We start from the raw sequence: 26,614 nt of genomic DNA, 5'->3' as shown, positions 1-26,614 counted from the left end.
CCAGAGCACCATCTGAGCATGATCATTGCCAGAGCGGCTAACTGGCTTCCGTGCTAGTGGCATGTGGGAGGCACCATTCGAGCGGGATTGTTACCAGCATCGCCTTACTAGCACCTGTGCCGTTGGCATGTGTAAAAAAAAAAAAAAAATTCGAGCGAGGTCGTTGCCAGTACTGCCTGACTGGCACGTAAAAGCACCCACTACACTCTCGGGAGTGGTTGGCGTTAGGAAGGGCATCCAGCTGTAGAAACTCTGCCAGATCAAGACTGGAGCTTGGTGCAGCCATCTGGTTCGCTAGCCCAGTCAAACCGTCCAACCCATGCTAGCATGGAAAGCGGACGTTAAATGACAATGATGATGATGATGATGACGACAAGGTCTGTCATGATGCTCTCTCACAGCAAAAAGCTGTGCAGTGGGATAAAGCTTGGAACTAACATGGTTGTTAAGCGAACTTCTTACCATACAGCCATGCTTACACCTGATGATAAAATAAAATATTTAAAAAAATATTTTGCATGTAGGTACATGCGTGGCTGTGTAGTTAAAGAATATTGCTTTCCAATCATGTGGTTTTCGGTTCAGACCTACCATGGACTTCTTTGGGCAAGCATCCTGTATTTATAGCTCGAGACAAACCAAAGCCTTGAGAATGCATTTAACAGATGGAAACTGAAAGAAGCCTATCATGTGTGTGTGTGTGTGTGTGTGTGCCTGCCTTATTTTTTTTTTGTTCTGTTTGTCCCTGAGCACCACTTGGCAACCGATGTTGGTTTGTTTATGTCTCTATAACTTAGCAGTTTAGCAAAAGAGACCAGCAGAATAAGTACCAGACTTGAAGGAAACAGTAAGTACTGGTGTTGATTTGTTCAAATAGACCCTTCAAGGTAGTGCCCCAGCATGGTCACGGTCCAATAACTGAAACAAGTAAATACAACATTAAAAAAAATTTTTTCATTAAAAGACACATACTAAAAACACAAATGTAAAATGAACAGCTTTATTTAACATTTTGAATATCATTCAGAATGTTCTGGAAATTTCATTTACTAATCAACTGAGAGGAAAAATAATGAAAGAAAGTGAGAAAAAAAAAAAATGAATGTTTCTTGTGATATGTTATAAAAAAATAGTTTTAATTCAGTAAAACATGTTCACTTTAATCTGACTATTACAGACAAAAAAAGTAAAATTTTAAAAAAGGTCGGAAAACGCTTCCTATATTCTTGAAAAACAAAAGAAATTAATATTGGTAATAAAATAAAATTTGTTTGTGTGTGTGAGTGTAGCACAATGCTATACTGTTTATGTATGATGTTACATGTTTGTATGCATGTGTGTGTGTATATATATAAAGCATAATGCCGTACTGTGTTAATGCGTGATGTTACATTTTTGTGTATGTATGTGTGGGTGTATATATATATATATATATATATATATATATATATATCATGGCACTCTGTCGGTTACGACGACAAGGGTTCCAGTTGATCCGAGCAATGGAAGAGTCTGCTCATGAAATTAACGTGCAAGTGGCTGAGCACTCCACAGACACGTGTACCCATAACATAGTTCTCGGGGAGATTCAGTGTGACACAGAGTGTGATAAGGCTGGCCCTTTGAAATACAGGTACAACAGAAACAGGAAGAAAGAGTGAAAGTTATGTTGAAAGAGTACAGCAGGGTTCGCCACCACACCCTGCCAGAGCCTCGTGGAGCTTTAGGTGGTTGCGCTCAATAAACACTCACAATACGTGGCTTAGGAACCAAAACCACGATCCTATGACCGTGAGTCCACTGCCCTAACCACTGGGCCATTGCACCTCCACTATATATATTCTTTTCTACTCTAGGCACAAGGCCCAAAATTTTGGGGGAGGTGGCCAGTTGATTAGATCGACCCCAGCATGCAACTGGTACTTAATTTATCAACCCCGAAAGGATGAAAGGCAAAGTTGACCTCGGCAGAATTTGAACTCAGAACATTGCGACAGATGAAATACCAGTAAGCATTTTGCCTAGCATACTAAGAATTCTGCCAGCTCATATATTTATATATATATGCATGTGAAAAACGGTATCCAGTAGACTCTATAGCAGAAACCTTTATGGCTTAATGGAGAGGAAAGCAACTGCAACAACACACTGCGGAGAGCAGAGCAAAACATCTTAGTCATCCACTGCACTAGTCTCCAGCCCCAGTCATCTTGACGTTGTCTGGCCACCGGCTTGACAATGGACAAAGATGAGAGAGTGAGGCTGACAGAGCAGAACACTTCTTGACTAAAATCAAGTCACCCTTCACCTGGAACAACTAGACGGGCCTTGAATTTCTGATGGGTGAACATGCACGTGTGCACACACACAGAGTTTAGACAGATGCAGCAGCTTGTTACTCTGGAACTAACTTGAAATGTTGCCAGTTTGTAAGACAGGAATAGTAAGGATTCACTCAATCCACATCTTAGGAACCAGGAACCTATTAGGGATACTCTAAAATAAAAGACTGTGGTATCACCTTAAATAAACTGCACACACTAATACGCTACTGAATACTTTTTCTCCTATTTGTTACAATCAACATTATATATATATATGTATATATTTTTATTAAAGCTGCAAAATTATTACAAATCTGTTACTCAGTTTCACTTTCCTGTTTATCAAACAGTTGTTTTGTGATAATTTTGCAGCTCTAATAAAAGCATATTATTCTACCTTTGGTATTTGAGTACTATTTTTTCCACCTTGTTTTACACTTATGTACTCACCTGTGTTATATATATATATATATATATATATATATATATATATATGTATATATATATATATATGTAACATATTCAACCTGTATGTATCATGGGCAAGCCAGAAGCTGTGGTTTTCATCTAAGAAAAAAATCCCTTTTTAGATGTATTGTGTTAAAAAAGACACAATATACTTCAGAGCTATGCAAAACAAAATCATCTCAGACGTTGCTGTAAGAGTGACAGATGTGCATTTCACCGTTTTTGCAGCTTGTCAATGCCATTTACTTGTGCCACTTCTGAGAGACTTAATCCCAGATGAAAATTGCAGTTTCTGGCATTTCAGTGATACATACATGTTAAGAATGTTATAAGATAAAAAATTTTACTCTAGAGCTGCTTCTGTTGCATAATTCAAATATATATATAAGCACACACACACACACAAACACATATACATACACAAGCTAAAGGGAGACAGGGTTCTTTGGCAACAACAGGAATGCCTGACTTAAATGGCCAGCTTATAACATAATCAATGAAGACTATTCTTGAATTTCTGCCAGCCAATGGAAATTACTGTTGAAAAAAAAAGTTTCCAGTAGTTCTTTACAGGTAGAATTTAGCTTTTCTCTCATGATGCTGTTGTTGTTTAGCTCTAAGTTGGCCCTGGTTCAGGGTGATCTCGGATCAAAGGCATTCCAGCCATGACAATCTTGTCATTTTCACCAGTGGTATACAAAGGACAACTTTATCTAATGTTTGTCTGTTTGCTTTTATTGGGGGGGGGGGGGAAGGTAGTAAGGTCTGATCTGAGGAGTGGGTAAAACTTTGGCTACTGTTGTAAAACAGGGTGAGCAACTAAGTAAAGGATTGCCTGTCGTTGTAAAAGAGTAAGAGAATAAATTGCATACTGGATAGGAAGCTAGCCTTTTGATGGCAGAGTTTCAGCCAGGCACAACATCTATTTCTAAACAGCTATGTGTGTTGGGGTCAAAAGTAGTTCAAAATTCAATGCAATGTCTTAATACAAAACAAAATTGTGTTTGCAATGGATTAAAGCTGAATATTCAGCAGTTTGGTATATTTCATTTTGATATCACAAAAAAAAAAAAAAAACTTGGGTCATGTAGACTTCAGTAGACTGTTTCAATACACAACAAAGTAGTGCTTAAAAAGTATTCAAACATATAAACTAGTCAGTTCAGCTCAAGTCAGTTCACTGGAAGGATCAAAAGAAAACCCCAAAAGGTATTTTAAGAGCTACTTGATTCATGTTTATTCATTTTGTTTTGCCCCGTTTTATAAGAAGTGGAAAGACCTGTTGTCAATTTTGGTAGCATAGCCAAGCGTTTTCACATTTGTAGGAAATTTCCTTCAATAATCATTCAAAGATTGAAATAAGATTCGTAACCAAATCTCAATAAAAATGTGCCTTGCACAGAGAGAATGGGTGGCAAGGTTTTTAAAAATGTTTTTTAAAGCTCATGATTATGTGGACAGTTGCCAGCTGGTACCCTGACTTCAGTAAGGGTACCTAACACATTTCACAATTTAACAAATAGACTGAAATGTATGAAAAACAAAAACACAAAAGAAAGAGAGAGAAAAAAAAAAGAACTGGAATTATTTTAAACTTAAAAAAAGATCATTATTCCCAAATTTAAAGAATAATTTCAGGCTTGATTTTTAAGTGTGATCTTGTAAGTGGAAAAAAAAATTAAAAAAAAAAAAAAAAAAAACACAAACATACAAATTTCCCCTTTTTTAACAATGTTTCTGGCATATCTCAATCAACTGCCAAAATTGTCAGAGAATTGCATGAAGATTTTTTTTAATTAAAAAAAGGGTACAAGACACTTCAGGTATGGGTTTCGTTTCTCGAATGCTCACCAGCAGCCCATGCAACAGATTCAACACTAATAATGAATTCCTCAAATAAAAAGGCCTTATTCTTATAGCCACACATAGATTTTTTTAAGTTGATACTCTCAACATAATGAAAGCCATTCAGTTATAGAGGTCAGGCGATTGCAGCTTGGTAATTAGCGAGTAGTTTTATCAATTAACATACTGACATACTTACTCTTAATGAATTTCATATTATGTATTTTTAAACACTTGATGGAGAATTGGGTGTGTTGAGATTCACTGAGCTGTTTATTTGCTTTTGTATGGCTTTGTTATTGATAGCAATAGACGAATGGGTGCTCTGAAGATGTTGGTTCAAAAAACATTCAATCTCAAATGCCTTATCACAAAACATGCACTGGAACATTTGCGGTTTGCTTGTGGTCTTGTGTCGCTCAAAGTTAGTTTTGTCTGTGAAATACTTGCCACATAAGTTGCACTTGCAATAAGAAGAACTGGGGTCGTTGCAGTTGGTTGTACTTTTAGATCTACTGCCACCTTGCGCATTATTAGTGTGAATCAGTTTGTGTTGGTCGAGATTTAGTTTCAGAGAAAACGTTCGCCCGCAATATTCACACGAATATAACTTCCCGCCCAGGTGTGTCCGTCTGTGTTTGTCGAGGTGATCTTTCCGGTAAAATTTTTTGTCACAGAAATTGCACTCATGAGGTTTGGCCCCTGAATGAGTAATTTTATGGCGGTCTAAATGATCCTTTCGGCAGTAGCCCTTGCCACAGAAGTCACATTTATGAGGTTTTTCTTCTGAGTGAGTGAGTTTGTGCCGATCCAGCCTGTCTTTCCTGCAATAACCCTTTCCACAGAAGCCACAAATGTGGGGAAAGTCGGAAGAGACGTTAATCTTTGGAGGAATCTCAGAGGTCATATGGGTCTTATTTTCAAAACTTTTGTCAGGATAATCAAAGACTAGTGGGTTACTCAGCAGTTGTGACATCGTGATTATACTATAAACAGTGGAGACAAAATATTAAGTAGATTCTTTGGAAAGGAATAACAATAGATTCCTGAATATTTGACAAAATGGTTGGTTGAATGACACACTTCGGGGGCGGTTGTTTGTATTTTCTTTGTTTTGTACAAAAAGAATAAAAATCAAAATAAATTTTTTCAAGTTCTAAAAAAAAAAGTCCAAAATTCAAAAGTACAAATGTTGTCTCTTGTTACTTCTAATCACAATATTTGGAAGACACTGAAAAGAAAAAGAAAAGAACACAAAGTTGTAAATGTCAAATCAATCACATAATTTCATCTATTATTTACAGGTGGTTTCAAATTTTGGCACAAGGCCAGCAATTTGGAAAGGGGAGGGTAAGTCAGTTACATCGACCCCAGTGCTCAGCTGGTTCCTTATTCTATTGACCTCCAAAAGGATGATAGGCAAAGTCAATCTCAGCGGAATTTGAACTCAGAACATAAAGACAGATGAAATGCCACTAAGTATTTTGCCCAGCATACTAACGATTCTGCCAGCTCGCTGCTTTTACAAATAAATATGTTATCAACAAACACAGTTGCTGTCAGTCAGGCAAAACACAATGCAAGGAGATTGGTTTTATGACCATGTAACCACCAACCATTGATACTATATTTCCCAACATACAAATCGAATTTTTCCATTTCAAAATTTACAGCCAAAAAGTGTAGGTTGACTTAAACACCAAGATGAAATTTTCAGACCAAAACTCCCATGGGAAATGCAACAGGATTTGGAAAGACAGTGACAATGTTTGAATGTTTATGCTACATGTTTACACTATATACAACACTGATTTGTATATTGTAAAATACTTTATGTATGCATGAGCTAACAAAGGACAATAGTTACACAGCTGCTAGATCTGTTAGAAACAGCAGCTTAATTTCTTTCAAACTGCACCCTTCAGTCTTACATTTGTACATACCATATTTTCCAGCATACAAGTCGAAATTTTCAGATCAAAATTTACGGCCAAAAAAGGGTAAGTTAACTTATACACCAAGACAACTTTGGAGGACCAAACATTCCATGTGAAATGCAGCAGGATTTGGAAAGATAGTGCCAATGTTTGAATGGTCACACCATATGTTTACACTATATAACTATGTTGACTTGTATACTGAAAAATATGGTAGTCTTTGTTTTAACAAATATTTCCAATGAAATTTTTTCTTGACTCAGAGTGTGAAGGGCCACAATGATAGGTGGAAAGAAAGGAAAGAATCCTTGATACACAGATTGTTGCAGTTTGAAACAATATCAAGATACTTTATTGCATAACTTGGACAGTCTTAGGTGGGTTCATATCAAAAAGTTAATCATGTACTCTCTTGTTCTCCAGTTTATTCATACGTATATTCTAAACATTGTAGCTGTGACTAGTGTCCCCTGACTGGCTCCTGTGCCAGTGGCATGTAAAAAGCACCAACCGAATGTATCTGATGCCAGTACCTCCTCACTGGCCTTCGTGTCGGTGGTATGTAAAATAAGGCGATGAGCTGGCAGAAACGTTAGCACGCCGGGCGAAATGCGTAGCCGTATTTTGTCTGCCGTTACGTTCTGAGTTCAAATTCCGCTGAGGTCGACTTTGCCTTTCATCCTCTCGGGGTCGATAAATTAAGTACCAGTTACGCACTGGGGTCGATATAATTAACTTAATTCCTTTGTCTGTCCTTGTTTGTCCCCCCTGTGGGTAGTAAAGAAATAGGTATGTAAAATGCACTATCTGAACGTGGCCAATACTGAATGGCTAAGAGGGTCCATCCAGGTAAAATAGTAATCAAAGGGGTTCATAGGTGAAAAACCGTTGAGAAACACTGTTTTAGATGTATTGGTATGTATTGCAAGAAACAGCTAGGTTTCTTTCTCTAACATTTTACATACTTCAATCTACACAAATCAATGTGTGAAAAAAGGAATTTTGAAAGAAGTTTCTATAAAACTAGATTTTAAACCTCAAATGGCCATGAGGGGTCCACCAGAATAAAGTAGTAATCAAAGGGATCTACAGATAAAAAAATGGTTGAGGACCCCTGACTTGAAGTGGCAGAGGAAGGCATATGCACAGTGAATGTACCGGTGCCATGGAAAAAGTACTTGTGCCAATGCCATGTAAAAAGTCCCTATGCTGGTGCCATGTAAAAAGTCTCCATGTTGGTACCATGTAAAAAGTCCCTGTGCTGGTACCACATAAAAAAAAGCACCCATGCTGGTGCCACATGAAAAAAGTACCTGTCCTGGTGCCATGTAAAAGACACCTGTGTTGATACCATATAAAAAAGCACCCATGTTATGTAATAGCATTGGTGCTGGTTTCATGTAAAAAAGGACCAGTAAAGTGGTTGGCATTAGGAAGGGCATCCAATCATGGAAACCATGCCAAAACAGACAATTGGCACCTGGTGTAGTTCCTTAGTTTGCCAGCTTCTGTCAAATCATCCAACCCATGCCAACATGGAAAAACGGACGTATGATGATGATGATGATGATGATGATGTGTGTGTGTGTGTGAAAACTCTACTATTGCTTGACAAGCGCTTTTGTTTTGTTTACATCCCTGTAACTTAGCTGTTCGGCAAAAGAGAGTAACGAATAAGTACCAGACTTCAAAATACCGAGGCACGATTTGCTTGACTAAACGCTTCAAGGCAATGCTCCAGCAAGGCCACAGTCCAATGAGTGAAACAAGTAAAATACAGTCGAATGAAACACTTATTATATCTCGGGGATGCTATTCACGAACAAAAGCCAAAATATAATCTTTGGGCATTTTTTCGGTAAAATATCGATATTATAATCAATATTTATATATATATAAAAAAAAAATTTCCAAATCAAAAAATTATCATAGAGAAAAGTAATATTGAAGAATTCATATTTTGAGTGAAAATGAAATTTAGAAGAGAAGAGCTAATTATAATTAACGATTATCTGTGCTGAAGATTTTTTTTTTAAATAAATTAAATCACAAGAATTAAATTTTTGAAAAAAAGTGTTTGAGACAATGGAAGACCATTCATTCTAAATTGTTAAAATTAATTTAATAAAGATAGGCTTGATTAAAAAAAAAATAATAATTAGCATCGTTTCGACCAAATTTCTTCAGAACAATGAAGCATTGGCTTCTAGAGGTCAAGCCATGTCACTTAAGCTATTAATTAAGTGAACGACGGAGACCCCCAACAGCTAGAAATGCCAGCTAAATCCCTCCTGAATTACATATTACTGTCTTAAATAAGTCTGAGAATAATATAGTCTCACATATCCACAAATCAAATAGGCGGGATGGCCATGGCTGTGATGTCTTTGATCGTAGGTCTGCTGGATTTGTTAGGGGTAACTTCAATCGATGATATCAAATTTGCTGCATGTGTGTTTATTTGAATATACACACGAGGGGGTATTCAGTGTATATCAGGGATTTTATTAATTCACCAGAAAGAATATGCCGAATCTCTTTGTCACTTCAAAGCTCCCGCGTAGAGACAAAACTCTGAGTAGCGACAGAATTCAATTATAAACTTGGCGACCTTTTGAAAAAATCATACATATATAAATAAATCAGCAATTTCTCCGCTTTTTCCCCGGGAAATTTTCCCCACATTTTATAATAATTCCACATTTCAGCATTTCAAAACACCACTGGGAAGTGGCGAGGGAAGAGGGGGGCGACACGTTTTGAAAAGCTATACCGAAAGTCCGCCAGTGTGTATGTATGTATGTATACACACAATTACTATGTATGTATATGTATATTAGCACGTTTGTGCGTGCGTGTATATATATATATATGTATGTATACACACAATTACTAAGTATGTATATATATATTAGCACGTTTGTGCGTGCGTGTATATATATATATATGTATGTATGTATGTATGTATGTATGTATACACACAATTACTACGTATGTATATGTATATTAGCACGTTTGTGCGTTCGTGTGTATATATATATATGTATGTATGTATATACACAATTACTAAGTATGTATATGTATATTAGCACGTTTGTGCGTGTATATATATATATATATATATAAATATGTATATATGGGTGGTATGTTGTATGGGTATATAAATCAAATTAAAAGAAGAAAAATTGGTCAGTTATTATGTATATTGTAACGCAAATATATTTCTTTTTTAAACCAAATACATTTATTTTTTGGGGGTTAATTTCGATAATTTAGGTTGTGAAAGCAAGAAAGTCAAAAGACTTCTTCAACCAAGAAAAAATGTGATGACAAGCAGTTTGAATTTGGAATATGACTAATTTCAAAAGTTGGGTTTTAGGTTTTTTTTTTTCCCCCCTTTCTTCTTAAATGAGATAATTTCCATGTCATTATTATTTCATAATAATTCAAGATATATATATATTATATGCATATATATATATATTTATTTATTTATTTATTATATATTGATATTTCGAAATATAATCTAAAACAAAACAACTACTGTAATGCCACAAGAACATCTATTAAGAACAATAAAACTACAAATCGTTGGGATTTTAGGAGGGGAAATGGGAGAAGAAGGGAAGAAACGGAAAATAAAGCAGGGAAGCCAGGTGCATTGTTTGTAGAGCAAATGCAGAGGGGAAAACAATACCCGAGGGATTTTAACTGATTTCAGTTAATTACACAATGGATATTAATATAGATTGTTTGGTTTAAAAGAAAGAGCAGTGTTTATATAACAAACAGGAATGACATCATCTAGTAGTGAAGAAAAATAGAAAAGAGAGAGAGGGAGAAATATAAGACATGGAGAAGAGATTTTGGTACTAACCATCTTGAGTTTCCATAAACATTATGACTTGTTTCACGACTTCCGATTTCCGGTAAATGTCGTAAAATATTATTTATTTATTTAAGAATTAGCCATTATTTAAAATTATAATATAACACATATGATGTATAACAAACGTGTATATGCATATGCTATATATATGTATTAATATTAATTGTGTGTATGTGTGTGCGCGCGTGCGTGTGTATTTAAAGGCGTCTTTCCATGCTGGCATGGGTTGGACGGTCTGACAAGAGCTGGCAAGCCAGAGGACTATGCCAGACCCCGTTGTCTGAATCGGCATGGTTTCTACGACTAGATGTCCATGCAAACATCAGCCAATTTACAGAGCAAACTGGATGCCCCCCCCCCTTGCACTATCACTGGCGGCGTCACCAAGTAACTTCCAAGACAAAGTCCCCTAGACTAGGAGATTAATATTGAAGGAGGTGGGTTTGTTCCAGTTACTGAGAGGTTAAAAGAGAAACAGAGGGACAGAAATAGGTGTCTTGCTGTATAAAAGGTACAAGGATATCCCAGATAGAAGAGAAGGGAGGAGACTTAGAGAGAGACAGAAACATAGAGGAGAAAAAGGCGGTGAGCTGACAGAAACGTTAGCACGCCGGGCGAAATGCTTTGCGGTATTTCGTCTGCCGTTACGTTCTGAGTTCAAATTCTGCTGAGGTCGACTTTGCCTTTCATCTTTTCGGGGTCGATTAAATAAGTACCAGTTACGCACTGGGGTCGATGTAATCGACTTAATCCGTTTGTCTGTTCTTGTTTGTCCCCTCTATGTTTAGCCCCCTGTGGGCAATAAAGAAATAAGAAACATAGAGAAAGTGGGAAAGATGGTGGCAGATATGTGTCAGGACATACCATCAAGGTACAATGGGAGGCGGGGGTGGACCCAAGTGGGGACCTGAGAAGCATGTGTCCCCACTCAAGAAAAGAAGTGTACCCTTCTTAATAATGTTATTACGCCATTTTCTCCTGGAATTGTATTCCCTTCTGTCCTTGTCTCCTCTCTTTGAAAAATTCCTGGGACCACACGTGGGAGGAGAATATAAGGGAAGTCATACCGAAGATTAGACTGGGTGGGTGGGCAGGAGAGGACAAAGGGGAAAGCTTCATAAGAATGTACTGAGAGATGGTTAGATGGGATAGAGGTGACTGTAATAATTAGTGGTGGGAGATACAGGAGTGGCTCAGGGGTGGGGTTGTTTGGATATTGAGAGTAATAGTAGATAAAGAAGAGTTAAGGATGGAGTATAGTAGAGAGGAGAAAGCATGGCTGCAGGAATATATTGGGAAATGGAAGTTGCTTTATGTATAATATATATATATATATATATATATATATATATATGTATCTAATATAATAAATGTGAAAGCTAATTTCTGTGTGTCAGTGTGTCACACTTCGCCCCCTTCTCTATTCATTGACACTTCTATTGTTCATGCTGGGGTGAGAGTAATAGTAGGCATAGATATGCTGAGGCTGGTGGCAAAGACAGACGGAGAGAAAAAGAAAAAGAGAGGGAGAGAAAGAGAGACAAAGAAATTTAAGGAGGGTTGATGATTTTATTAATAGTAGTGTTGATGTGGCAGTGGGAGTAATAATAAGAGGGGAAAGAGCGAGTATATGAAAGAAAGAAGGACTGAACCCTGACTGAACAGTTGGTGACTTTTATGTAGTGAAACAAAAAATAAACGAAACACAGGCGTGCAACTGAGTTGAAGGCAGATTTACTTCTGCCTTTATAGCACATAAAGAAACCGGTGTTGTAGGAGTGTATGCATCATGTGTACTACAGCAGTACTATACATAGTTTAAATACTGAGATTGGAAAGCAGAAGCGAATTATGCCTACCTTATCTACAAAAAAAAAATACTGAATTAAGTGCATATTTTGCCATTAAAGGAAAATGCTGCTATCAATCTATTTTATTCAAGTTAGGCACTGCCTACATAGGCAGCATGTCCCTGATATCCCTTCTCAGGATTTTTCCTTCTCCTATGTTTCCGACGAAGAGCTCCGCTCGAAACGTTAAACCCTCCTTCTTTCCTGAGCGTCCAATAATACTATATTTGTTCCACGTCCTCGCGTTGTTGTGTTTTTTGTGCCTTCATGTTTGGATTAACTTTACACACACACACACATATATATATATAATATATATATATATATATATATGTATCTAATATAATAAATGTGAAAGCTAATTTCTGTGTGTCAGTGTGTCACACTTCGCCCCCTTCTCTATTCATTGACACTTCTATTGTTCATGCTGGGGTGAGAGTAATAGTAGGCATAGATATGCTGAGGCTGGTGGCAAAGACAGACGGAGAGAAAAAGAAAAAGAGAGGGAGAGAAAGAGAGACAAACAAAGAAATTTAAGGAGGGTTGATGATTTTATTAATAGTAGTGTTGATGTGGCAGTGGGAGTAATAATAAGAGGGGAAAGAGCGAGTATATGAAAGAAAGAAGGACTGAACCCTGACTGAACAGTTGGTGACTTTTATGTAGTGAAACAAAAAATAAACGAAACACAGGCGTGCAACTGAGTTGAAGGCAGATTACTTCTGCCTTTATAGCACATAAAGAAACCGGTGTGTAGGAGTGTATGCATCATGTGTACTACAGCAGTACTATACATAGTTTAAATACTGAGATTGGAAAGCAGAAGCGAATTATGCCTACCTTATCTACAAAAAAAAAATACTGAATTAAGTGCATATTTTGCCATTAAAGGAAAATGCTGCTATCAATCTATTTTATTCAAGTTAGGCACTGCCTACATAGGCAGCATGTCCCTGATATCCCTTCTCAGGATTTTTCCTTCTCCTATGTTTCCGACGAAGAGCTCCGCTCGAAACGTTAAACCCTCCTTCTTTCCTGAGCGTCCAATAATACTATATTTGTTCCACGTCCTCGCGTTGTTGTGTTTTTTGTGCCTTCATGTTTGGATTAACTTTACACACACACACACATATATATATATAATATATATATATATATGTATCTAATATAATAAATGTGAAAGCTAATTTCTGTGTGTCAGTGTGTCACACTTCGCCCCCTTCTCTATTCATTGACACTTCTATTGTTCATGCTGGGGTGAGAGTAATAGTAGGCATAGATATGCTGAGGCTGGTGGCAAAGACAGACGGAGAGAAAAAGAAAAAGAGAGGGAGAGAAAGAGAGACAAAGAAATTTAAGGAGGGTTGATGATTTTATTAATAGTAGTGTTGATGTGGCAGTGGGAGTAATAATAAGAGGGGAAAGAGCGAGTATATGAAAGAAAGAAGGACTGAACCCTGACTGAACAGTTGGTGACTTTTATGTAGTGAAACAAAAAATAAACGAAACACAGGCGTGCGACTGAGTTGAAGGCAGATTACTTCTGCCTTTATAGCACATAAAGAAACCGGTGTTGTAGGAGTGTATGCATCATGTGTACTACAGCAGTACTATACATAGTTTAAATACTGAGATTGGAAAGCAGAAGCGAATTATGCCTACCTTATCTACAAAAAAAAAATACTGAATTAAGTGCATATTTTGCCATTAAAGGAAAATGCTGCTATCAATCTATTTTATTCAAGTTAGGCACTGCCTACATAGGCAGCATGTCCCTGATATCCCTTCTCTGGATTTTTCCTTCTCCTATGTTTCCGACGAAGAGCTCCGCTCGAAACGTTAAACCCTCCTTCTTTCCTGAGCGTCCAATAATACTATATTTGTTCCACGTCCTCGCGTTGTTGTGTTTTTTGTGCCTTCATGTTTGGATTAACTTTACACACACACACACATATATATATATATATATATATATATATATATATATATAATACATACAAAGTGCATTCTAGAAGTTTCAGGAGAAACATTTCTTCATTTTAAAAAAGTACAAAATTCTAATCTTCTTCAAAATAGGATCCTCTTATTTCAATGCACCAGTTCTAGAACTCTAACCACTTCATAAAGGCCCCATGCATGGCATGTTGGACAAATGTTTGGGTTGGCTCTGGTTCAACTAAAGCCTTATGACTGAATTTGATAGATAGAAACTGAAAGAAGCCCTTCTTTATATATATGTATATGTGTGCGTCTTTGTGTTGGCTTCTTTATGTCTCAGTAACTCAGCAGTTCAACAAAAGAATAGGCATTCGGCTTAAAAGACAAAAATGTGCTGAGGTTGATCTGTTCACCTAAATCCTTTCAGGATAGTGCCCCAGCATGGCCACAGTCCAATGACAGGAACAAATAAGAGATGGTTCCTGGTTCAGTCCCACTGTGTGGCACCATGGGCAAGTGTCTTCTACTATAGCCTTGGGCTGACCAAAGCCTTGTGAGTGGATTAGGTAGACGGAAACTGAAAGAAGCCCGTTGTATATATATGTGTGTTTGTTTGTTTGTTCCCCTACCATCACTTGACAACCGATGCTGGTATGTTTACATCCCCTTAACTTAGCAGTTCGGCAAAAGAGACCGATAGAATAAATACTAGGCTTACAAAGAATAAGTCCTTGGGTTGATTTGCTCGACTAAAGGCAGTGCTCCAGCATGGCCACAGTCAAATGACTGAAACAAGTAAAAGAATATTCCATTACTGATTTATGTGTTCCAGCCCAAAGATTGTGCCCATACTGGGGCACTGCTATTTCCCACATATTTTCAATGGCCAATCTTATGTGGTTGGTTTCTAAAATGAATTAGTGAGTTTCATATTGCTGCCCTCTTGGTCCAACCCATGACAGTATGGAGAATGTTAAATGATGATGATGATTTGAGTTTTTTGCCCTGGTATAACTTTGTTTGGGATCTTGGACGGCTTTTAATATTTTAATATTTTCTGTATTGTAGAAGTATAACCTATTTTATTGATTATAAATTTTCATAAAGAGATCTTGTCTGTGTGGTAAGTAGCTTGCTTACCAACCACATGGTTCCGGGTTCAGTCCCACTGCATGGCACCATGGGTAAGTGTCTTCTACTATAGCCTTGGGCTGACCAAAGCCTTGTGAGTGGATTTGGTAGATGGAAACTGAAAGAAGCCCGTCGTATATATATATATGTGTCTGTCCCCCCAACATCGCTTGACAACTGATGCTGGTCTGTTTATGTCCCCTGTAACTTAGCAGTTCAGCAAAAGAGACCGATAGAATAAGTCCTGGGGTCGATTTGTTCGACTAAAGGCAGAGCTCCAGCATGGCCGCAGTTAAATGACTGGAACGAATAAAAGAAAAAGACCTGGTCTACATGATGATATACTGAACTTGCTAGTCTAACAACATTTTGAATACTGATCCTCAAATGGTTGCCACATAATTTGGGGTTATTATATAGCAATGTATTGCTTAAGTTTATGGACATTGCATGTTTTACATAAATGAATGTACGATTTTATGTCATAATCCTTTCTATCATAGGCAGAAGGCCTGAAATTTTTGGAGAGGGGACCAGTTGATTACATTGACCCCAGTGTTTCACTGGAATTTAATTTATCAACTCCGAAAGAACGAAAGGCAAAGTTAACCACTCTTTTACTTGTTTCAGTCATTTTGACTGTGGCCATGCTGGAGCACTGTCTTCAGTCGAGCAAAACAACCCCAGGACTTGTTCTTCATAAGCCTAGTACTTATTCTATTGGTCTCTTTTGCCAAACTGCTAAGTTACGGGGATGTAAACACACTAGCATCGGTTGTCAAGCGATGTTAGGGGGACAAACACATATATATATACGACGGGCCTCTTTCAGTTTCTGTTTACCAAATCCACTCACAAGACTTGGTCAGTCCGAGGCTATAGTAGAAGTCACTTGCCCAAGGTGCCACGCAGTGGGAGTGAACCCAGAACCATGTGGTTGGTAAGCAAGCTACTTACAACACAGCCACTGTGGAATTCAAACTCAGAATATAAAGATGGATAAAATGCAAGCTCGCTGCCTCACAATTTTATGTCATAAAATATCCTCATGAAGCATTGTAGCAACACCATTTAATTCATTCGTCTGTCTTTTTGTTATTCTATTATGCCACATTGAAAGTTCCATTCAATTTCGAATACTCTTTTTCAGATTACCAAACACCAGTGAATTTTGCTTCACGAATGGAACAGATTGTTTATCTGATGATTTGCACCACACTGTTTAACCGTTGAGCATGGTATGCTTCACTTTGATAGGCTGTGATCTTTAAATAGACCCCCTTCAATCACTACACAAACATCCTAATCGTCATTTAATGACTGCTTTCCATACTGGATTGGGTTGGATAGTTTGACAATTGCTGGCAAGGCTAGGAGCCATGCAATGTTCCATCGTCTGTTTTAGCATGGCTTCTACAGCTGGATGCCCTTCCTAATACCAGTCACCTTACAGAATGTACTGGGTGCATTTTATGTGGTACTAACACTGAGGGAAAGAGTAAGTGGAATTGCTGTGGTGGTTGGAATATCTCATAATTTGGACAGAGCCCTTCTTCATTAAGTCGATGGAAGGAAAATAAAAAAAAGTGTTACTTCGTTTATGATTCAGAAACTGACTGCAAGATATGAAGAGGAAGTAGGAGACTAAGAATAGGTTAGACAGGGAGGAGAGAAATGAAACAAGGAACAGGCAAGTGTGGAGGGAAAAATGAGAAGAAACCAGGACAAGGAAAGCATTACTGAATGAAGGGGAGTTGGAGTTGAAGAGCAATGTCCATTTAACCCTTCAGTGTTTAAATGGCTTTAATATTCTTCCTGCTTTATGTTCAAGCTGGCCTCTCACACCTACCCTAGAATGTTACTCTAAAAATAATCATATCATTGTATCCTCGAGATAATGTATGACTTCAAAACAATGTGAATAAATAAGTATATTTGACTAATCTGGGCCTCACTGAAGAAATGGCGATTTGCTGTACTTGAGAAGACACATCAAGCTAAGTAAAATCACTGTCTTCCACAAGTACAGGCTTGTCCTTTCAGGTGTTGCTGTCACTTAAAAAGCACCCATGCCAGTGCTGTGTCAATGCACCTACGTCGGTGGCACACAGACAACTCCGTCAAACAGTCCAACCCATGCCGGCAACAAAAGCAGTTAAACGATGATGATGAAAGCTAAAGGGTTAAACCTGTTGGTGACAGGGTTTGAGGTCCCATTATGAAATTTTCCATTTCCTTGAGCACATGGGTCAATGGGATGTGAAGAGTAATGCAACATCCTATTGTGTTTCAAGTGGGTGGCATACATAGAAATATACTCTCGAAATTGATGGATAAGGCACCAGCCAGTTGGTAAATAGGGAAATACTAAGCATCTATTGGTTCACAAACTTTTCAATTAGAATAACGAATTAACAGCTTTGGGCTTGGTGATTGTAGTACTATTAATGCAAGAGCAACTTTTGCACTGTCAGTGAGAATAATGTGTGGCTAAGCATTCAGATGTTTGTTACTTGAAAATTGCCAAGCTCTTTCTTTTTGTCTTTTGAGATGATTGAAAATCAGGAAGGCTAAATAAACCAATGTTGTACCAGCAGCACAAAACCAGTAACATCTTGAGAACATTATAAGCATGAGACTCTTTATATTCTGAGTTTGTGGGCACTATGAATATTCCATGGGGCTGGAGAAGTCCAAACGTAACTCAGCACAAACTTTTTGTCAACAAGAGACATCTTGAACACACCATCAAAATGTCAAAAATCATTGCTGCAGTTCATGAAATCCAATGCCCTCTTTGCAAACACATTAATAATCTGAACCAGCATCACAGCACCAATATCCTTCACTCCCTAAATGTGGAATTGGTGAGGACAGCTACCATTGTCCTAACAAACAAGATGCTATGTAGTTGGTCATTGTAGAATTCCAGGTTTTAGCACTTGAATAAAAAAAAACTACCAGAAATGTGATGAAGGCTGTGGCTCAGCATTCCACAGGCATGTACCCATAACATAATTCCCAGGTAGAATATAGTGTCACAAAGCCATACCGACCGACAGGCTTCTTTCAAATTTCCCTACCATGAGGTATGTGTTGATGTGAAGTTATAAAAAATGACATTTAGCTAAGATACCACAATGGGATGAAACCCAGTACATCAAAGCTGCAATGCAAGCGTCATAACTTATGTCACTCACCAATCACTACAATGTCTGAATAATTAATCCAAGTGATTTGGCTTTGTTTTGTTTTCAACACCTTTGCGAAAGATCAGCACAGGAGCAATATAAACACTGATGCAGTTTTCACAAACACAAGTATTACCAGAACATCTTTTTGCTTGGGAGTCCAGGTCCGACAGGGTCAATGAATAAATTACCATTATCTCTTAGTTAATTGTAAACTTGAGGGGGATATTCACTGTAATCAAAACGTTAAATTCTGACAACATTCCAACAGACATCCTATAAATTTCAGGCTTTTTTGTGCCTAAGGGATGAAGAAAATAAAATGAAGAGAAAGGTGGTAAGATTTTTTTGCTTTTTATTTCCAGTTATGTAGTTTATAAAACTAAGCAGCCATAAGTCCTGCCATGCGAGTTTTCCATAAATGGAGGCGTCCATGGTCTGGTTTATACTGCACATTCACACCATCAGCTACTAAGATACCGTCTTGTCTCATCTGACCAAAGACTTCACGATTCCACTTGGTGAAACCCCATCTCTTGGAAACAACAATCTGGAAAAGAGACAGCAAATAGTTATAATGAATGGAAAAACTAATATAACTCAACCCAATATAAAGGTTACATATTAAATACATACTGAACTCCCTACTGTTATTCAACATTAAAAAGCTGTGGTGCAACCACAGTTACTTTTAAGCAGAGTAACAGAAAATGGGAGCTGAAACCCTCAACACCAAAGACTTTAAATCTATTCTCTTTCCACAATCCGAGAAGAAAAATGGTCTTTTTCAATCAAAATCACTTGTTTGACGTTGAAGGAGATTTCTTGAAATAGCAAATGGACAGATGATTGTCCCAGATGCTATCTGAAAGAGCTAAGAGGTCGCCTTCTGTTGCGGGTGTAGATAGCAAATAAACAGAAAGTAGTCAGTGATAGATTGATGCTTTTTTCCATGGCAACCAATTAAGGAAGAGACTGACAGACATTGAATAGACAACATAAACAAGAGTGTCAAGTTGAAACAAAATTGGCTGACTTAGTATGGTGAGGAGGTGGCAGAGTGACAATAAGGAACATTGAATATGGACATCCAACTCAGTCTTCTCTTAAGGTTCTATCTAATGTCTCTTCTATATGCAACTGATATTGTCCATGTGCACACACCAAAGCTACATCTGGCTCTTCTTATATCCTACTGTTCATGCATATTAACATCACACATCTAGCTGTTGCAAATCATCTCACTACCATGCAGTATTATACTTCATACACAGCATTAGCAGAGGTGAATGCACTCTAAACTGTTTTCACCATCACTGAAGTCACCTCTCTAACAAGTGCTATCAACCACATTTAAGCACAGATATTCTTACTGCTGTGCTCCAGCCGCATATGATGTCTACCTTCTCTGCTAGCAGAACCAATTCATGCAACCAGTAAAGCAATCACAACACAAATGACACACACCTCTAGACTATAATTTCGAATAACAGAAATAATCATGTTCTAATACTTGGTAATACTACAGGACACAGAGTGCAAGTAGTGACCGTGTAAAAGATTTAATGTTGGCATATAATGACCAGCTGCTCAATGAGAAAGCAGTTGGCTTCGATGTATGCCAGTCTAGGTTTAGCAGTCCTTTCATAAAAGGACAAGTAACTTCCCACTAGAAACAGAGGTTAGATTCAGACTTAAATCAAATTATTTATATAAATCTTATTACTGCAACCCAACCAGCCATCATTCACATCTAACTTCCTTTGTTACAATTTAAGCTCCCTATAAAAGCAGGGGCTAATTGGTATGGAAATTGCAGACAAGAAAAAGACAAAATTAGGACATCTGAAATAGAGTAGAGATTTAGCAAGCTGTATTATCTAGCTTGAACCGGCCATAACCTGCCCAAATATTCTGCCTGTTTTACACTCAAACTGGCCAGATCAGGTCTCTAACACAAACCCTACAATAATATTCTAAAGATTAATGGCTAGCTCATCAAAATCTCATGGCTATGAGACAATGCATGATTAATCCAAAACAATGTGAATAAATAAGAATTACTCTTGAAAGAATCATGTAGATGCTAACAGATTTATGTAAGAATCACTAAGATGTTTGTTAATAATGTTATTTCTATGAAATCAATCTAAATTCACAATGTTGTGTCTGAAACAAGATGCATATTTTAGTTAGCAAAAAGAAAAAGAAAGCACATACCTTCTGTCTGCCAGGGAACTTGAATTTGGCTCGTCTCAAAGCCTCAACAATCATTGGTTCATGCATCTCCTTGGCACGTACAGACATGATCACCTGACCAATATTAACTCTGGCAACTGTACCCTGGGGTTTTCCAAAAGCACCTCTCATTCCGGTCTGAAGCCTAGCAGAGAGAAATACAAAAATTCAATAAGTATCGTGAGGTTAACACTCCCAGACTGAGTACTTTGGGTAATCTGCTTATGACAGCAATAACTATCATAAGAAAAATAAGGGGGTGGGGGACCATGAGATGGAAAGAAATCCACGAATCTCAGTCTTAAAAAAATAAAGTGAAGACCACAACGGTTACAGGCACTGCTTCCTTAGGGAGACCATGTAAGAAAAGTAAATCCAACATGTACAGAAGACAGGGTGTGATACCTGACCTATTTCTAGCTTGGTCTTCTATGTGGATGACACTTGTACACTAAATTGCTTACCAAAAGACGCAATGTCAATGGCCCAGAATTGGTACCACTATCAACAATATTACACAAATGTTCTAGGTTAGCCGCTGCACTCTTGTTAAGATGAGTGACAAGAACATTCCAAACTCAGAAGATTCGCATCTGGTCAATTCAAATGACTTCAGTCATATTAAAACCCTTTACAAAAACGGATAGATAAAATGCATACACACTTTGAACCCAAATACTATTGTCAACATATCTCATAGCAGAAGTCACTTGCCTAAAAGTGTTGAGATATGGGAATCACACCAGATACAAACACTATCAATTTAAATGTTTTAAAATATGTCATTTCTTCTTACAATCGTTTAATTGCCAACTGAAGTGTAATTATAATAGACATACAAAAACTTTGTTTTAGCCTTACCTATCAGCTCCAGCACACGACAACATCTTGTTGATTCGGATGACGTGGAAGGGATGCAAACGAATTCTTAGATGGAAGGCATCTTTGCCGCAATGTTTAACCAAGTATTTGTTGGCACAGATACGTCCAGCTTCCAGAGCCTCTGAAGAGATTTGTTCAAACTCGTCAGATACTAAGTGAATACAGAGAGGAAATTCATCCACGCGTGCCTTCTTGCGGCCAAGATCGAAGATACGAATCTTGGGATCTGTTTAAAAAATAAATAAACAATGTTTCTCACAGCAACTTCTCAACAAGGTACAAACAGGATAAATGCCTTAGTCTTTAGATCAACAAATGTGGTCAAGAAAGAAGTCTAAGAAAACCAATTTTACACTGATAAGTGTCTGAGATAAGTAGGCTGCTATTAATATGGGCATTGATTTCTGCCAGATACCAGCCTGCAAATTCTGCAGAGTACAGTTGAACTGGTAATTATTTTATGAGCCCTTTAAAAACAGCAGACACAGAACCCAGAACATAAAGTGACACATGGCTCTTAATGCATTACTCATGCGTGCATTGGAAAGCTTTAAACGATTACTGGCCCACGAGCTGTCAACACAGTTATGCCCCTTGTATAAAGACAATGTATTTCTGTAGAAAACGAATCAAAAAAGAATTTACCGAACTTTTGTCTACAGAGCTGCTTGCTGTTGAAAGATAATGTAACATTAACACACAATCAGCATGTAAAAAAAAAGGGAAAGGTTTTCTTATACAGGTGCCAAAATATTGCCATCTCCTTCAATATTAGTCCAGGAGATAACTTTTGGCTGTTTTTTTATCTTACTCTGGCTGTGGTAAAGGCGTCTACACCACATTTGCAGAGACACTGAAGAAACAATCACAGCAAATGTCAATTCTCACTGCATTATTGTTTCTCTTTGATTTAATTAACCTTTATCTGCAAAATTAAATCTCATGACTATTGCAGTAACAATGTTTAAATATGAAACCCTGCCACCCAAAGAAAATAGAATTGGAATTCGCTGCAAGTCACATTGACAAAATGTAGATGAGTATGTAAAACTTTTCAGCAGTTAAAAGCAATGATATTTTAAGCGAATATATCTGATTTCCAAAGTAAAAAGGGTTAATGATTTCTGTACTTAGAAAGATGAATACTTACCAGGTACACCACGACAGAAACGGGATTTGGGATATGGCTTGTTCTTGCAGTAGCGATAACTGAAACAAAAAATTAATGGAGTTATACACACACACATACTGATTCCCTTCATCCATTTCATTTAACAATTCAGACCACAACACACTGAGAAACAGAATTGGGAATTTTCTGCAGCAATGCCATGTGTTCTGGAGTGTACTCCCACCCCACACACTTTATCATTTATCTTATAATTCAATTGTGCAAACTTATCTTGCTATAGTGAGTGCAACATTTACCACTAAAGTTATGTGCCTGTATGTATGAGTTGCCATTGGAATTGGAAAAATAAGACATGAATCTACCCGTTGATCATATTGATTACAAGTATTTGCAATCCTGGACCGAACAGATTTATTGGGTCACTTCACCAATAAAGAAACGGTATCATCTAAAAGTACTAACCACAAAAGATGTTCTTACCCAACGATATATTACCTGGAGGAAATTTAAGCCAAGTAATCGTTGATCCTTTTGATACTAATCTGAGATCGGTACTTGTATCGCAGAGTACCTCCGAGATCGTTGCTGGTTCCATGATACAAAATTCCTATTTTAAAGCGATCTACATTAAAATGGTACTATTTAAGAGTGGTCCCGGTACGTGCCCTCGCTAGCTAGTCGTAACTAGTTGATCCTACGACTACCTAGCAAAGTAAACAAAACAAAAACGATTAGCTAGCGCGGATGCGCATCGGGACCACTCTTCTTAAATAGTACCCATCACGCTATTAATACCGAAATACAGCCTCGCCGTAGATTTCGAGGCGAGAGCAGAAACAATATAAGATTCGATCTTGGAATATTTTTCACGTTGCTGTAGACATTGTCCGTAAATTTTTATCAAAACCTTCCTCTGAAACTCCGTATTTAGAACACTCCACTTAGATACACAACAAAATAGGTAAAATCTTCAAGAAAACTGTGTTGCAACGAAACCTGTAACGCCATAGTTATGGAGGTGGCGACACGTGTAGCGAATGTGTTGTTCATATCTAATGATATGAGACCCACATTACTTGACCATACGTAATTATCTTCATACATGGAAATTAAATGTTTGTATAGGTATAGGCACTAAGAAGACGGCTGAATGTACTCTAAGACATTTTATAAGCTAATTAAAATACCATTAATAATCGCCATTAGTTCGGAGTATAAATGCAAAGCTTTGATCTAAGACATTCATTACATCTTAATGCGTACATACAGTACCATGTATCAATACAATTTTATCAGTAGATAATTATTGTATCCTTTAATCATTAATATATTAATTTATTGTTTTCCACTTACCATCTCGCCGGTCTACGACCCATTTTCGCAGCTGAAATGAAGGAAATGGAACGTGAGACACAGTGCTATCCGATTGCTCTAAAAGAAACGAGTCAAGGATTTTTTTTTCCGTTAAAGACATTTTAAATATTACAGACTAAACATTCACGAATAAATCTAGAAGTAAATGTAGACGGATTGAATGGGAAAAGCAACAAGATTACAAAAGATGAAGACAAGAGGTAAAAACTCACCGTGTATACCCTAACAAGGTAGTACCGGGAAAAGGCCACAGTTCCGGAAGTGACGTCACAGATCACATGATTTGTTTATTGCAGTCACAACGGGAAGAGGTTGATGGCGAGACTTGTTTGATCGGCTGCTGTGGATTTACACACACAGACACACACACAGCATTCGTATACATACTTACGTGCGTGTGTATATATATATATATATATATATATATATATATATATATAGATCTTTATATGCATATATACAAACACATTCACATACATATATAGCATTTATATACATACTTATATATACACACAGACATATATATATATATACATATATATATACACACGCATATACAAATATATACATATACACACGCATATGTATACATTCACAAATACATACATATTTACAAAACTATAACCAACCACATCTACCTAACCCCTATATTATATATGTATACATGTACACATATATATCACCTTATTTCTCTTGACACCAGAAATGACAGGTAAGTCGCTGCAATTTCCATTTTATTATCATCATTTGTTTTCGTTCGCTTTTATTTCTCTCCTTTGTTGTTGTTTCGGCAACAGATTTTTTTTTCTTCAGCACTCCACCCCACACACGATGGAGAGATGGTGGAACAATTAGTAAAACACAAAGGAAAACAAGAAACTCTAGGAATATAAAGGACGGAGACTTTTTAGTCGAGGGCCCCATGCCAAACATGTTACTTATAAATCCGTTCAAAAACCCCTTTCGTTTAGTACTTAATAGGTTCTTTATTTCGTCGACCACCCAGACAGAGGATTGGAAAAACAAAGTCGGCTTCCTTTCATATTTAGGATGTTTTCTAGGAATAGGAATCAATCCCACTTCTTGTTTGGTGCTTTGTGTTATCGATCCCGGGAAGAAAGAAACCACAACTAACCTCGGTGCTATTCGAACCCTGAACATAAAAGGACGGTATCGAAATACGGCAGAGCATGTTTGCCCGAAAAACATGTTAATAGATGATGATGATGATTTCTTCGACTGCCGCTCATAAATGGTAGGAATGATTATGGTTACTAGGTACCCTAGTATTATTACCGTACTATTTTGGGTTCGAATTTCGCCTTAGTTAACTTTGTTGCTCACCCCTTCCGTGCCACAGGTGTTGATGTGAGGTGGTCACCATAGAAGAACTAGTCATAATGAGGGATCCGTGCAATGGCTAATCTCCAACATATGACATCAGTGCTTGCTAATCATAATAATCCTTTCTACTATGAGGCCCAAGGCCTGAAATTTTCGGGGAGGAGGCTAATCGATTCAAGTACTCGACTGGTACTTATTTTATCGACCCCCGAAAGGAAGAAAGGCAAAGTTACCCTCAGCTGAATTTGAACTCAGATCGTAAGGACGTTGGTTTCTAACATGAACACAAGATCACACATTCATTTAAGGGTGAGAAAAGTATAGAGATTTAAATCGACCCCATTCTCTGAGGAGTATTTATTTCATTAAATCTAGAAGAAACGAACCGACAAAAGGCATTTACAGGGCCGCTCGACCAGCGAGAAATAGCAGTCAAATATCCCAGAAGTCACAAGGAAAAGGACACCTGGATAATGTGGTGCTAGTTGATGTATTTTTTTTTATATAAAGCGGGAGGGATGGTCATGGCATAAATACTTTTGACTTTATTTATTTGTTTATTTTTGTCTCTCGAGGCTGGAACTAGAATTTGTTAGCAACAATAATCTTGGAGTTTGACAAACAAGTTGCATCCTCCAACTTGGTGGTGTTCGTACTTGGAACATAATGGGACAAAACACTGTCCAGTGCCTCCCCCCACCAAATTGTCCAATAATGATAATAATAATAATAACAATAATTTCAAATTTTTGGCACAAGGCCTGCAATTTCGGTGGGTAGGATAAGTCGACCTCAGTGTTCAAAGAGTACTTATTTTATCGACCCCGAAAAGATTACAAGCAAAGTCGACCTCGACGGAATTTGAGATCAGAACATTAAGACGGACGAAGTATTTTGCCCTGGGTGCCAGCGATTCTGCTAAGCTGGCCGCCTTAATCCAGTAATAATAATAATGTTCGATGAGGATAGAGCTATAAGAATAAGTGATGTTCATAGACGAAATATTCCGATCGTCACAATCACATGATGATGATGATTTCAGCTGATTTCACGAGTTTTTAAAAATTCTAT

The 26,614-nt window shown here is 37.5% G+C and overlaps 3 protein-coding genes across 4 annotated transcripts in view; 1 reads left to right on the top strand and 2 right to left on the bottom strand.

Moving 5' to 3' along the window:
* Positions 1 to 3,530: 3,530 nt before the first annotated feature.
* LOC115223596 (zinc finger protein 577-like) lies at positions 3,531 to 10,582 on the bottom strand. Its single transcript, XM_029794247.2, has 2 exons — positions 10,452 to 10,582; positions 3,531 to 5,868 (listed from the first exon to the last, which is right to left on the bottom strand). The coding sequence occupies exon 2, from the start codon at positions 5,611 to 5,613 to the stop codon at positions 4,864 to 4,866; it is 750 nt and encodes a 249-aa protein (XP_029650107.1). The 5' UTR covers positions 5,614 to 5,868; positions 10,452 to 10,582; the 3' UTR covers positions 3,531 to 4,863.
* Positions 10,583 to 18,911: 8,329 nt separating this feature from the next.
* LOC115223478 (60S ribosomal protein L10) lies at positions 18,912 to 24,533 on the bottom strand. The gene is made up of 6 exons (XM_029794075.2): positions 24,412 to 24,533; positions 24,179 to 24,209; positions 22,844 to 22,902; positions 21,673 to 21,919; positions 20,794 to 20,956; positions 18,912 to 19,123 (listed from the first exon to the last, which is right to left on the bottom strand). The coding sequence occupies exons 2-6, from the start codon at positions 24,199 to 24,201 to the stop codon at positions 18,956 to 18,958; spliced, it is 660 nt and encodes a 219-aa protein (XP_029649935.1). The 5' UTR covers positions 24,202 to 24,209; positions 24,412 to 24,533; the 3' UTR covers positions 18,912 to 18,955.
* A 222-nt stretch (positions 24,534 to 24,755) lies between these two features.
* The window catches only part of LOC115223620 (sorting nexin-29), a 52,111-nt gene continuing 50,252 nt past the window's right edge, over positions 24,756 to 26,614 (top strand). For both annotated transcript variants that reach the window (XM_029794282.2, XM_036512426.1), the window contains exon 1: positions 24,756 to 24,911. In XM_029794282.2, coding sequence (XP_029650142.1) covers positions 24,905 to 24,911 — 7 coding nt within the window. In that variant the 5' untranslated portion in view covers positions 24,756 to 24,904. The remainder of the gene's footprint in view (positions 24,912 to 26,614) is intronic.

This window comes from Octopus sinensis, linkage group LG23 (assembly GCF_006345805.1).
Source record: "Octopus sinensis linkage group LG23, ASM634580v1, whole genome shotgun sequence".
NCBI classification, from domain to species: domain Eukaryota; kingdom Metazoa; phylum Mollusca; class Cephalopoda; order Octopoda; family Octopodidae; genus Octopus; species Octopus sinensis.
The sequence above is the reverse complement of the archived record's forward strand: the minus strand, read 5'-3'. Positions and strand labels throughout refer to the sequence as shown.

Excerpts from the sequence above, each read along its gene's own strand:
- LOC115223596 (XM_029794247.2), bottom strand. The coding sequence starts at position 5,613 with ATGTCACAACTGCTGAGTAACCCACTAGTCTTTGATTATCCTGACAAA.
- LOC115223478 (XM_029794075.2), bottom strand. The coding sequence starts at position 24,201 with ATGGGTCGTAGACCGGCGAGATG. Across the intron at positions 22,903-24,178 it reads GGTCGTAGACCGGCGAGATG|TTATCGCTACTGCAAGAACA; the intron begins GTAAGTGGAAAA and ends TTTTTGTTTCAG. Across the intron at positions 19,124-20,793 it reads AGTTCCCTGGCAGACAGAAG|ATTGTTGTTTCCAAGAGATG; the intron begins GTATGTGCTTTC and ends TCTCTTTTCCAG.